We start from the raw sequence: 14923 nt of genomic DNA, 5'->3' as shown, positions 1-14923 counted from the left end.
TTCCTAATCTCCTGGTTGGTGAGGAAAGTACATATCTGCATACATGAGGATGATAGAACCCAACACATCAACCGCACAATAAACAGGCTCAAGCTGTTTTGAAAATGGTTCTTGACTTATTGGATGGTCATTGACAATGTTGGATGTCATTGAGCATATTAGTTAGTCATTGACCCTGTTGGATTGTCATCAACGTGTCAACTGCACTATAGAAAGACTCAAACTGTTTTGAAAATGCTTTCTGACTCTGTTGGATAGTATTTGAGTCTGGTGTATGGTCAATGACCCTATTGGATGGTCTTTGAGCCTTTAAAATGGTCATCAATACTGTTAGATGGTCATCTAGTCTGTTTGATAGTCATTAAGTCTCTTGGATGGTTATTAAGTCTGGTGGATGACCATCGAGCCTGGTGGATGGCCATTAAGGCTGGTGGATGGCCAGTGAGCCTCTTGGATGGCCATTAAGCATTTTGCATGGTCATTGAGCCTGTTTGAAGGCCACAAGCTTGGCTTGCTTGATGTTCTAACACTTTATCCACATTCAGATGAATCAAGCATTTAATATATTTGGCAAATTTGGTTGACTTCTAATGCCCAACTGTGAAAGCCTTGACCCCAAATCAGGAGTGAACAGGTTTGATGCCATGAATCTGCCTTGATTTCAATACACTTCAACAGTCTCCATGTTTCTACAGAACACGGGGAATCGGTTTTCTACCCGTCGCCCCTTCATAGGATTAAACCTAAGGCTGTTCTCACCTGATATTTGTTGGTGGAATTAAATGGGATTTCGGCCACTTTGGGATTTCTGTCTCTGATCTTCCTTACGGAGCCACAGGAAAGCTCAATGCACTTGAGAAGAGCCGACTCTGATGCGTCCCCTGCAGTGTCTCTCTGTACAACAAGATTGGGACAATGATCATTATACATGTTATTTCCATATACATAACTGGGACTTGGCCCATATACATATCTGGGACTTGGGCGAGGTGTATCAATCCTTATAAAGAAGAAAAGTGGAGATGTTGTCCATGGCAACCAATTAGCTTCAAACTACCATTTATCTGGAACATTCTATAATATGTTAGGTAGAAGCTGATTGGTTGCTATGGGCAACTCCTCCGCTTGTGATTTTTAGCAGGATTGATACATCTGCCCCTTGACTACAAAGACATGGTACATGACCTCCCATATGCACCAGGTCCTTTTGGGTTCTAGGCCGTAGGCAGTGGCCTAGAATCGCTCTAGTCATGAGGGGAGCTAAGAACTTTTATCTCAGATGGCATATTCTAGGACAGGTGTGGGCAATAAGCTTCCCTCCAGCCGTGGTCAGACTACACAGGTATCCAGGTATGCTGAGATGTATGGTTCAACAATAGCTGGAGGGTAGTCCACCCCTGGCAGTAGGGAAATATTTTTGGCCAGGTCTAGTTGAAGGCACAGAGCCTGTGACTTCCAATCCGATGAGCTTGTGAGACCCAGGAAGTGTGTAGTGACAGGTCACAGTATGACCAGACCACTGCTCCTCTCCTGCACCATATAAGGAATAACATTGTCACTAACTTACCTTGGAAATAGGAATTTTGTCTTGGCCCACTTTAAAAACGGCACGGTTACAGAGACCAGCGATCCGAGACAGTGAGGTCCAGGTTTGGGATCGTTTGTCAAATGTGGTTCCTAAAAACATAAAATAAAGCCTGTTGTCAGGTTTGTGATTGTCCCAGAGATGGGCGATGCATCACGTTTTCTAAAGAATGGAGGAATGGACCAGTAGAGGTTTCCCAGGGCAACCAATCTGCTTCTAGCTAGCAAATACCATCTATAGCATATAAAATGAGAGTTAGAAGTTGATTGGTTTTCAAGACATTGTATCCACTTGTCCACGCTATAAAAGGTTTGTTACATCTCTGTATTGTCAATCATGCTTCTTACAATAGCAGAAAGTTGGTCAGACATACTTAGCCTTTCTGAGTGATGTAGTAGAGAGAGATAAAGTGCCAGCCAATCCGCTGCTAGCTGCCATGTTACAGGCTGTATTACAGAAAAGAATGGTGAATCCTGAACTTTGCACAAGAGCGACTTGTGTGGAATCCCTAATCCTCCTATGGGTACCACCTGTCCCCGCAAAGAATATAGGAGGTTATTCTGATCGGTGCGGCCAAACGTGCGTACGTTCCCTATTAACGTACGCTAGCCGTACGCGGCCGTTGGGGTTAAGTCCACCCACAACTCAGCCGCATACGTACGGGCATAAACAACGTAGAAGGGGAGTGGCGTACAAATGAGCGTACGCCAACGTACACGGACGGGCCAGCCCTTACACTCCGACAACTGGCGTACAACTGAGCGTACGTCGCCGTTTACGGACGTCTCTCGTCCATCTTCTCACCGCCTTCTTGCGGAGATCTGAGCGTACGCCAGCTTGCACGGACGGGTCCCTATTGTTTTCAATGGAAAACTCAGCTTATGTCACCGCTCGTGAGAGTGAGCGTACGTCCCTGCACGCTGGCATACCCTTCACATATATGGACCTGCAAATCTTGCCTTTCAACTACAAATCAGACAATTAATTAATTATTCTAATTGTTATTCAATGATTGTTTTCTATTAACTCAATTGTCTACCTTAATAAAGACCCTGATAAAACAACATTTTAACCCTCATTACATGTATATTTGTTATGTTCTAATGTGGCATTTTAATCACTATCTATGTGTCCCCACATTGCTGTTACTTTTAGATCAACTTATGTTGATGTTACAGTGAACACGTTGACACATGTCGACTTGTGTAGATTGAGTGTGCTACTGTGTAAAGTCTATGAAAGCACGTAGTGAATGTGTCTAACTGTTTAGCAAATAGCTACCTTAGCATATATAAGCAGGTCTTAAAAAGATTCTTACCTTAAATTAAACAAACCTTTAAATGTCGAGAAGTATAGAAAGATAAGCTTCCAATGTGTTTGAGTGCTGTGTGTGGCTTGCAGGTAGTGAAATCATGGTTTGGACTTAATAGACTGCAGCATTGCTTATTACATTCAGGTGTATGTGTTTGAGTAGGAATCAGCGTTAATTAGCAAACTCAGGCGCACGCTGGCATGCGGTATCTGTAGGGGTGGTTTGAGATGGCGGTTGGCGGCCGCCTGTTTTGTGTCCGAAATGAACGGTGCCTTAGTCGATCGTGCGGTAGTAGCACCGCTCATTTTTGGTGCACACCCCCGTGTACGCCCATATTTACGCCCATTTTCCCTCATTATTTCGGCCGCTCCCCTCTTCACGCCCCTATGCCGCCCCCAATACCCGTACACTCGCGTACAGGTTTTTTCGTACGTAGAGACCCGTCCGTAAGCGTTGGTGAGTGGTCGCGCCTGCGCATTAGCGAATGTACGCATGCGCAGATCATAAAAAATACAGGGACGTACGCGTACGGCCCGGACGCTCCAACCAGAATAAGGCCCATAGTGTACATACATAGAAATTTGGAGCAGTAGGACTGTCAATGGTGTTATGTGATAACCATCAAAAACAGACGTACATATAAAATGTGAACAAAGTTGAAAGCTTAATATGAAAGGATTTAAAGTCATAAGAGAAATTTTTCAATACAATTCTTTGTTGTGTTGCTGGTGCTTCTAATAATGCGTGGTAGGATTAAAGAAACAGAAATGGCACAATGTGTAGTATTGTAATATTAACCAATCACAACAAAGTGTTTGTACACCAGTGGATAGGGATTTGTAATAGTTATTAGGGGCACTGTACACTGGTGTACAAACACTTTGTTGTGATAAGGTAAGTACAATGCTTCACATTGGCCAGTATTCAATGAGAAAAATTTGCCTTGGTTTATGGCGAGTTTGTGCTGTTTTCGCGTTGGAAGGAGCATTTTGCTCTCCAAAAGTGAACCACCCTATTCAATGTGATATTTTCGCCGTCTTTTTAAGTGATTTTCGCCGTGTCTCTCCGTGTAGCAATTCTCCATCTTTTCATGGAGAACTGGAATGTGAACTTTTAAACTAAAAGGTATTTTTTTTAAATTTTGGTGTAAAAAAATCAGGATTTTTTTTCTGTGAAGGGGCATGTTATTTTTATTCATGTGCTTATAGCACATGAATATATATTTAATTTAAAAAAAAATATATATATATTTTTTTTTTTTTACACAGAGCAGCCAGCAGGGGGCCGGAGCTCTCGAACGCTCATTAGATATTCATATATTCACTGCATCCGATCATTACATATGCACGATCGGGTGCAGTGAATACTGGGTCCCCCGCTGGCTATAGGGGGGGGGGGCAGCTTGTGCTGCCTGGGTCCCGGGGAGCCCTCCTCCCCTCCACATATGTTCTTGGGCAGCCAGGGAGACTTTAATCTCCCTGGCTGCCACCGTCCCCCGGCTCCCTGCCAGCTCCCTGTCAGCTCCCTGCCGTGGACGCTCGTCCGCTGCAGGGGTTAAGACTCGCCGCGAGTGTCGGCGAGTCTTAACCACATTTTTGAATAGTGGGAGCAGGAGTGGCAGCGAGCCCTCCGGAACAGGGCGAGTGCATGGCAAGAGAAAAAATCTCTCACCATGCACGGAGAATTTTTCACGTTGAATACTGCCCACTGTCCTTTCCCCCACGTATCTGATATACATACACTTGGAGAATATGTTTATCCAGAATTAACATCATTCAACAAGATCCCTGAAAATAAAACTTTATATGTCGCCAGCAACCCTCAAAAAAACGGAATATATTGAAAAATGTCTCTTATTTACTTTATCCATTCACGTTAATCTATCAGCTGTGTTCACATTTTTCTTTCCTGCTATCAGTTGCCAGATCCTCCTTTTTTCTTGCTTTATTACAATTGGCTGTCCCGGACAACGGGTGAGACAGCTGTTTACAAAAATTGTAACTGGGGATAACGATAACTCCATCCTGGTTTAAATCAAAATGAATTAATTAATCTTGCCGAACCTGACTGGTCCTCAGTGGTGTCCGCCTCATGGATTTGGTTGTCAAACCACATGTGAGCCACGGTCATCCGGTTCTGGGTCAAGGTTCCTGTCTTATCAGAGCAGATGGTAGAGGTGGAGCCCAGGGTCTCCACAGCCTCCAGGTTCTTGACCAGACAATTCTTCTTGGCCATTCTCTTTGCCGTCAGGGTCAAACACACCTTTGGGAATAGGAGGTATAACAGATTTAATAGATGTACAGAAGACACTGCCATATTGGTATGAGCACATCTGATTCATAGATGGTGGAAGCTCACCGTGACTGTGGCCAGGAGACCTTCTGGCACATTGGCTACGATAATTCCAATCAGGAAGATGACTGCTTCCAGCCAGGAGTACCCGAGAATGAGGGACAGGACAAAAAATGAGACTCCTAGGAAGACCGCCACTCCAGTAATGATGTGAATAAAGTGTTCTATCTCCGTGGCGATAGGTGTGCGGCCTACTTCCAGGCCTGAAGCCAACGTGGCAATGCGCCCCATTACGGTGCGGTCTCCTGTGGCTATGACAATGCCCCGGGCTGTCCCTATAGGTAAAGAAGAGAAAATGGTGGATTCATGTGTCTTCTTTGCTATGCACCATTTAATGACCATATTTCCCAATGTAACAGTGATCTATCTTGGAAGTTTTTGGGGAACGCTTGAAGGATTGGAGGCTGGAGGAGAATTGTGTTGCGTGGGAGAGGGCATTCCACAGAGTGGGTGCAGCCCGTTAAAGTCCTGCACCCGGGAATAATAGCCGGTAATGAGTGTGGGTGAGAGACGGCGATGTTGTGCACAACGACCGTGGGGGTGAACGGGGAGATATTATGGGATGGGAGAAGAGGTGTATATGGATGTTGTGTTGTTTATGGCATTACCAGAAGAATATTATATCCGTGTTATTGCTGCACTCTGAATACATGATCTGGGTGAAAGACCAGTAAGAAGGGGGTCGGTATACATTGAAGGTCGACACAAGGATTATGTAGACAATAGAAAGGTTGACAGTTACAAGGTCGACATGAGTTTTTCACGGTGTCCGTGTCGACTTACTTCGACATTTGGGACAAAAACGTGAACTTTTTCGTCAATCTTTTGACTGTCAACCTACCCATGGTCAACCTAATGCTTGTGTCAACATTCCGACCGTGTAGACCTTAGGCATGTCGACCTATTTCATGTGTCAACCTAATGTATGTCGACCTCCATACAGGAAACATTACAGCCCATACCCAGAAGGAGCCTGCAGAAGCCAATGTGGGCGGTTACGTTTTTTCTGTGTCTGCCTGTTGTACATAACTCTGCCGTAGCCCTGTCCCATCCTCACGCACACACACCCCTGTATACAGCAGTACTGTAATCACATGACACACCCCTGTATACAGCAGTACTGTAATCACATGACACACACCCCTGTATACAGCAGTACTGTAATCACATGACAAACACCCCTGTATACAGCAGTACTGTAATCACATGACACACCCCTGTATACAGCAGTACTGTAATCACATGACACCCCCCTGTATACAGCAGTACTGTAATCACATGACACACCCCTGTATACAGCAGTACTGTAATAACATGACACACACCCCTGTATACAGCAGTACTGTAATCACATGACACACACCCCTGTATACAGCAGTACTGTAATCACATGACACACCCCTGTATACAGCAGTACTGTAATCACATGACACACCCCTGTATACAGCAGTACTGTAATCACATGACACACACCCCTGTGTACAGCAGTACTGTAATCACATGACACACCCCTGTATACAGCAGTACTGTAATCACATGACACACACCCCTGTATACAGCAGTACTGTAATCACATGACACACACCCCTGTATACAGCAGTACTGTAATCACATGACACACACCCCTGTATACAGCAGTACTGTAATCACATGACACACACCCCTGTATACAGCAGCACTCTAATCACATGACACCCCCCTTGTATACAGCAGCACTATAATCACATGACACACACCCTGTATACAGCAGCACTCTATTCCCATAGCAGGTAAGCAAAAGACATCCCCCACTGGCAACAAATACAGAGTCATGTTCCAAGGGTGTCACGGAGACAGAATAATATGCCCTGTGTGACCCCCTCCGGGTTGCAGAGAGACAGAATAATATGCCCTGTGTGACCCCCTCCGGGCTGCAGAGAGACAGAATAATATGCCCTGTGTGACCCCCTCCGGCTGCAGAGAGACAGAATAATATGCCCTGTGTGACCCCTCCGGGCTGCAGAGAGATAGAATAATATGCCCTGTGTGACCCCCTCCGGGCTGCAGAGAGACAGAATAATATGCCCTGTGTGACCCCTCCGGGCTGCAGAGAGACAGTATAATATGCCCTGTGTGACCCCCTCCGGGCTGCAGAGACAGAATAATAAGCCCTGTGTGACCCCCTCCGGGCTGCAGAGAGACAGTATAATACGCCCTGTGTGACCCCCTCCGGGCTGCAGAGAGACAGAATAATATGCCCTGTGTGACCCCCTCCGGGCTGCAGAGAGACAATAATATGCCCTGTGTGACCCCGGAGAGACAGAATAATATGCCCTGTGTGACCCCCTCCGGGCTGCAGAGAGACAGAATAATATGCCCTGTGTGACCCCCTCCGGGCTGCAGAGAGACAGAATAATATGCCCTGTGTGACCCCCTCCGGGCTGCAGAGAGACAATAATATGCCCTGTGTGACCCCTCCGGGCTGCAGAGAGACAGAATAATATGCCCTGTGTGACCCCTCCGGGCTGCAGAGAGACAGAATACTATGCCCTGTGTGACCCCCTCCGGGCTGCAGAGAGACCGAATAATATGCCCTGTGTAACCCCCTCCGGGCTACAGAGACAGAATAATATGCCCTGTGTGACCCCCTCCCGGCTGCAGAGAGACAGAATAATATGCCCTGTGTGACCCCCTCCGGGCTGCAGAGAGACAGAATACTATGCCCTGTGTGACCCCCTCCGGGCTGCAGAGAGACAGAATAATATGCCCTGTGTGACCCTCTCCGGGCTGCAGAGAGACAGAATAATACGCCCTGTGTGACCCCCTCCGGGCTGCAGAGAGACAGAATAATATGCCCTGTGTGACCCCCTCCGGGCTGCAGAGAGACAGAATACTATGCCCTGTGTGACCCCCTCCGGGCTACAGAGACAGAATAATATGCCCTGTGTGACCCCTCCGGGCTGCAGAGAGACAAAATAATATGCCCTGTGTGACCCCCTCCGGGCTGCAGAGAGACCGAATAATATGCCCTGTGTGACCCCCTCCGGGCTGCAGAGAGACAGAATAATATGCCCTGTGTGACCCCCTCCGGGCTGCAGAGAGACAGAATAATATGCCCTGTGTGACCCCCTCCGGGCTGCAGAGACAGAATAATATGCCCTGTGTGACCCCTCCGGGCTGCAGAGCGGCCTCTCTATAGAGCGGACACCTGCCACCACCAGATCATCCGCCACATGATTAATATGCAGCTGTGCCCCACGCATAGCGCCCGCAGCCAAGTGCCGCCGATGTTTTCACAGATCACATGCAGATAACTGATACAGATTACTCACATTCATTTACATAGCTGCACAGAACCAAATATTACATAGTGCCAGCCAAGCGGCACAGAGGACACCAGCATTACCTAGATAGTACAGTATATGGTGCTTATATTACATGTGAAGCTTAGTGGAGGACGGAGCTTATAATTCTGCATCCCTAGCCAGATCTACATAGGTACCCGATGGCCCCTCCCCATCAAATCCTTCCTGCGACTCTTATATGAGATCAATGCGGCACTAGATAAGATTGGACCGTACTGCTTGCTGTGACATGCTGTGGTGCTAGTAGATCAGTGCGGCACTAGATAAGATTGGACCGTACTGCTTGCTGTGACATGCTGTGGTGCTAGTAGATCAATGTGGCACAAGATAAGATTGGATCGTACTGCTTGCTGTGACATGCTGTGGTGCTAGTAGATCAATGTGGCACTAGATAAGATTGGACCGTACTGCTTGCTGTGACATGCTGTGGTGCTAGTAGATCAGTGCGGCACTAGATAAGATTGTACTATACTGCTTGCTGTGACATGCTGTGGTGCTAGTAGATCAGTGCGGCACTAGATAAGATTGGATCGTACTGCTTGCTGTGACATGCTGTGGTGCTAGTAGATCAATGTGGCACTAGATAAGATTGGATCGTACTGCTTGCTGTGACATGCTGTGGTGCTAGTAGATCAGTGCGGCACTAGATAAGATTGGACCCTACTGCTTGCTGTGACATGCTGTGGTGCTAGTAGATCAGTGCGGCACTAGATAAGATTGGACCGTACTGCTTGCTGTGACATGCTGTGGTGCTAGTAAATCAGTGTGGCACTAGATAAGATTGGACCGTACTGCTTGCTGTGACATGCTGTGGTGCTAGTAGATCAGTGTGGCACTAGATAAGATTGGACCGTACTGCTTGCTGTGACATGCTGTGGTGCTAGTAGATCAGTGCGGCACTAGATTAGATTGTACTATACTGCTTGCTGTGACATGCTGTGGTGCTAGTAGATCAGTGCGGCACTAGATTAGATTGTACAATACTACTTGCTGTGACGTGCTGCTTGCCATGCTGTGGGTGCTAGGATCAGACCATGCCTGCTTCATACCCACCTTCCACACAGTTAGTAGAGAAGAACGAGATGTTCCTGGTCTCCAGTGGGTTTTCATGGGTGAACTCCGGGGAACGTGTCTGTGGCTCTGACTCTCCAGTCAGCGAGGAATTGTCCACCTGGTAGACAGACGTTATTGGCGTTACGTGGCATTAGCAATGGCTCTCTATAGTCACATATCAGGGGAGGGATAGGAGCTTACACTCTATATGGACCATGCACTCCTATACAGCAACATTGGCCTCCCTTATTCACTCTTCTGAATCACTCACTACCCCCGGTACCTGGCACACAGGTATATAATAGCCGGACCTCAATATTGATTTCTCTACCAAGGAAATAATATTGAGGCTCAGCAAAATCAAGCTTCCCCTCTACATTATATCTTTGATAATTCACTATCATCAGGAAAGGTACCAAAAGATTGGAGAATAGCAGAGGTAGTTCCATTATTCAAAAAAGGAAAAAAGGAGGATCCCGCTAATTACAGACCTGTTTAACATCAATAGTGGGTAAACTATTTGAGGGATTTTTAAGAGATGGTATCCGGGAACATTTAGACCTTCATAGTTTACTCAGTTATAACCAGCATGGGTTCGCGAAAAATCTTTCAAGCCAAACTAATCGACTTGGTTTCTATGAAGAGGTTAGCAAAAACCTTGATAATGGAAACGCTGTAGAGGTGATTTTCCTAGATTTTGCTAAAGCCTTTAGACACCGTACCACACAAGAGGTTGATAAATAAAATGGAGGACCTGGGATTAGGGGCAAATATCTGCAGATGGGTAGGGAACTGGCTGTGTAATAGAGAACAAAGAGTGGTCGTGAACAGTGCCGTATCTAATATGATACCAGTACTAAGTGGAGTGCCCCAGGGTTCGGTTCTAGGGCCCATTTTATTTAACATTTTTATTAACGATATTGGGATAGGGTTACTCAGCAATGCATCCATCTTTGTGGATGATACAAAACTGAGCAGAGTTATTAAATCATCAGAAGATGTCACCACGCTTCAAAATTATCTTGACAATCTAGACGAGTGGGCAAAAAAGTGGAAGATGAGGTTCAATGTGGATAAATGCAAGGTCATGCACCTTGGGAGACATAACCAGTGTGCTAGTTATAACCTAAGCGGGGATGAATTGGGTAATTCAGTACTCGAAAAGGATCTAGGGGTCCAAATAGACAACAAACTAGGGTGTAGTGCTCAGTGTAATATAGCAACAAAAAAGGCCAAAAAACTCTAGCATTTATTAAAAGGGGCATGGAAACTAGGGACTCAAAAGTAATTATGCCTCTGTACAAATCATTGGTTAGACTGCACCTCGAATACGGAGTGCAATTCTGGGCCCCACGCTATAAAAAGGACATCATAGAATTAGAAAAAAATCCAAAGAAGAGCAACAAAGCTTATTAAGGGGAATGGAGAATTTAAGCTACGAGGAGAGATTAAGCAATCTGGGACTATTTACACTAGAGAAGAGACATTTAAGGGGGGACATGCTCAACATGTACAAGTATATCAAGGGCCAATACAAGGAACTGTCAAACACCCTTTTTTTCTGCTAGACAGGAATCTAGGACGCAAGGGCATGAGTATAGATTAGAAGAAAAAAGATTTTGTACATCTAGAAGAAAAAATTTCTTTACAGTCAGAACAGTCAGACTTGGGAACTCTCTTCCTGAAGAAGTGGTGTCGGCAGACACTATAAATACGTTTAAAATAAGGTTTTATAAACCTTTATTGGTTAAAAACATCCACGGGTACAAATAAGTAACATAATCTGTCTTTAAAATATCAGAACATACTATACAACAAGGGATTAGCTACTATAAACATAGGTTGAACTAGATGGACGCAAGTCTTTATTCAGCCTCACCTACTATGTAACTATGTAATATAATACTGGGGCACCTACAGGTGGGACACACTCAGGTGTCCTCCATGGTATGTCTACTCTGACCTCCAAAGGAAGAGGCACCACACCTCTTGCACCAGGGTACGGTGTAGATATGCCTGCTAGTATATTATATTATAGATCTGACTCAGACACTTTGTACCTTGCAGCCATTGGATCCGGTGATTCTGATGTCGGCAGGGACCCGGTCTCCTCCCTTGACCTCCACCAAATCCCCGACAACCACAGCCTCGGCGTTGATCTGCAGCTTCTCTCCCTCGCGGATTACCAGAGCTTGCTGGAGGAACAAAGGGTAAAAGATAAGGTATATCTATCTATATATATTATATACAGTATTAGCCCATCGCCACATATAAAACACATAACACGCTGCTAAGCCAGTAGGTAGAACCCTAGTTGTGCGGAACGCCAATACACACGGCCCAGGAGGACTCGGTCTTAATAGACCATTATTGAGATCTGTGTTTATGACAAATTATACTTGGTAGACTGCAGTCCTGGGCCATTTGCCTGTCCGGCAGCCCCCCCCTGATGGCGGCCCTGTATATCAGTAGTAAGGGATGTCCGGTGTTGCTGGGATGTAAGGAGGTCATATACGGACAATCTTTTCCTTGATTTGTATGTCTTGGTTTTTGCTTTAGAACAATGATTTTTCCTTCAGTGTATTCTGATTATTCATACTTACTAAAGCAAAATAACAATGGCTGCCGTGTCACCTACCTGGGGCACCATATTCTTGAAGGAGTCCATGATTTTGGAGCTTTTGGCCTCTTGGTAGTACGAGAAGCATCCGGTGACAATGACGACGGCAGCTAAGACCACCCCCAGGTACAGCTAAGGAATGGCACAAGAGACATCAGTCTGACATGGTGCAAATGAAAGTTACATAACATATGTAGAAGGTGATATACAGTATATACTGTCCTAAAGGAGCAAGGGGCCCATTTACCATAGAACTGCATATACAATGCGATCTGGGTGGGATCTACAGCCAATAGGATGCAGTGGCAGGGGCTTCAAACTGTTAAGCTGGTGCAGGGAGGTCTGCTCTGCAGCAGTGCACCCCCATAAGAACCTATGCGAGTGGTGCAGAAGGTCCTGTTTGCGGCTAACCCCGAAAATGAGTGTTTTGGGAAAATAAGGTGCAAATATGCAATGTTAAATGGGCCCCCACCACTGGTCCATGTATTCTGTACCCTGTGCATGACTCTGACAGAACAGCGGTGTAATAGAACAGAAGAGTTTAGTCGGCAGCACAGTTTCCATAGCTACCAATCAGCTTCTGGCATTTAAAAAACGTGCTAAATGAAGCTGAAGGAAGGTTGAAGCTGATTGGTTGCTTTGGTAGACTTCAATTTATCTTTTTCCAAGTCTTGATACATTTCCCCCTTGTTCCTCACAATGGGCCAGATTCTGTAAGTTTCAAAAGTGATAAAATGAAGAGTGATAAACAGCCAGCCAATCAGCTCCTAGCTGCCATGTCACAGACTGTGTTTGAAACATGTCAGGCAGGTGCTGATTGGCTGGTTTAGTACTGTATAGCATTCTTAGGGGCAACTTTACTGATGCTAAAAATGAAAAGAGGTGATGTTACCAATAGCAACCAATATGATTGTCTATCATTTTCTAGAATGCAATAGATAAGGTATAGACAGAATAAGATTGGTTTCTATGGGCAACATCATCTTATTTTATTTTTAGAAGCCTTAGCAAATTTACCCCTTAATCTCTGCCGGGTCCCCGCTATGGAGCTGCCAAAAGTGTAGGACCGCCGACAAATATAAAGTAAACCTGGTTCCCATAAGCATTGTGCCTCCCTGCACCATGCTATACTGACATTGTCATTGATTGGTTCGTCCTCCATGGCGATCTGAATGCCGTATGCCAGAAAGCAGAGAATGGCACCAATCCACAACAAAATGGAGAAACCCCCAAATAGCTGGCGGCAAAACTTGACCCACTCAGGGGTGGTAGGCGGAGGTGTAAGGGCGTTAGGCCCATCCTGTTCCAATACTTCTGCTGCGCGCGTGTTGGTCAGACCCTGCGGGTGAAAAAAAGATATGTTTAGCTTTTGCTGGACATGTCTCCAGCTGGTGATAGTCTGCCATTGCCAGTGCTGGCGGATGTCTTTGATAAATAACAAAAGCTCTATCTCTGGCGAAATCAGACATTAGAGCTTTGTAAGGCTTGATAAATACACCCCTAAAGTTGAACTAAGACACAAATTTATTAGGTTAATCTCACATGCAATGTTTATATTCAATTAAGTAGGTTTGCATTATGCATCTGATGGGATTTGTATTAGCTGTACTCCTAGAAATCATCATCTCCTTTTCGAAATCTCTCTGGAGCAGAACTCCGGATGGCTGCAAGCCACACCCACAGACTGACACCTTTTAGCATGTTATATGATGTCGGAGGAAGGAGAAGGAGGGTGAGGAGTTTAGTGTTTAGTGAAGACAGAATGGGGCTTCTGTGAAAACATGAAGGACCAATCAGAAGTCGCAGTCAGCATATTACGGCTTCTGATTGGTCCAGCCACTCCACACCCTCCTGGTGGTTCAGCTCTTTGAACTGTAGATGGTTTGTAGCAGTGACTCGTACCTTGGCCAGATCAGTGCCGTATTTTCGTGCCACTTCATCCAGAGACAGCTTATGGTCATCCTGAAATATATATGAACATAGATTGCATTTATATTTTACCAGCTGAATTAATATTGTAGCTCAACCCAAAGCAGCATCATAATACTAAAATAATGTATTTGTGTCCCTGTAATGTAATCAGCAACTCTGTGGTGAGACATGGGCCCTTATTCTGGTTGGTGCAGATATGTCCTAGTGCGTTTGTTCCGCCGATGTTTTGTGTTTGCGGATGTGCAGAGGCGTCTCTGCACATGTGCGAAAGGGACATACGTCCAAATTCCGCATGAATTGTTTACACTACGAACAGGGGGAGGAGAGGGGCGTGAAGGGCTGTTTGGCCTCATTAACATATGCATACGCCCCGCGTTTCATGGGCGTTCCCATGAAAACGCTGGGCATACATATGGTAATGCGGCCTTGACGCACGTGTAGGGGGCGGACATATGACATCGCTGGATGTCAGCTGCCCGCCCAGATCCCTGCTTTTGCACGGAGAAATGCCCGAGTGGTCTGAGCTCGCGGGAGCTGGTGGAGCACACGGTCCTGCATTCGATGGTCGCAGATGATGGGGGAGGTTCCCAGAGATGGAGGAGGTGTATACATGAGAAATCCACTCGTGCTCTGTGCGGTCAGCGGCTTACCGCATTCGGACGGAGTGAGCGATCCGTACGGAAGGCGGGGTTTAGGACGCACGGTCCTGGCCGCATATTCGGCTC

At 45.9% G+C, this 14923-nt stretch overlaps 1 protein-coding gene across 1 annotated transcript in view; it reads right to left on the bottom strand.

The window, feature by feature from the left end:
* Positions 1-14923, bottom strand: part of LOC146050719 (sodium/potassium-transporting ATPase subunit alpha-2) — a 62220-nt gene that overhangs the window by 22721 nt on the left and 24576 nt on the right. The window contains exons 4-12 of the mRNA XM_083167873.1: positions 14169-14228; positions 13402-13605; positions 12285-12398; positions 11707-11841; positions 9647-9764; positions 5256-5524; positions 4961-5159; positions 1568-1677; positions 760-894 (exon numbers count right to left, since the gene is read on the bottom strand). Coding sequence (XP_083023999.1) covers positions 760-894; positions 1568-1677; positions 4961-5159; positions 5256-5524; positions 9647-9764; positions 11707-11841; positions 12285-12398; positions 13402-13605; positions 14169-14228 — 1344 coding nt within the window. The remainder of the gene's footprint in view (positions 1-759; positions 895-1567; positions 1678-4960; positions 5160-5255; positions 5525-9646; positions 9765-11706; positions 11842-12284; positions 12399-13401; positions 13606-14168; positions 14229-14923) is intronic.

This window comes from Crinia signifera, chromosome 12 (assembly GCF_055691185.1).
Source record: "Crinia signifera chromosome 12, ASM5569118v1, whole genome shotgun sequence".
Taxonomy (NCBI): Eukaryota; Metazoa; Chordata; class Amphibia; order Anura; family Myobatrachidae; genus Crinia; species Crinia signifera.
The sequence above is the reverse complement of the archived record's forward strand: the minus strand, read 5'-3'. Positions and strand labels throughout refer to the sequence as shown.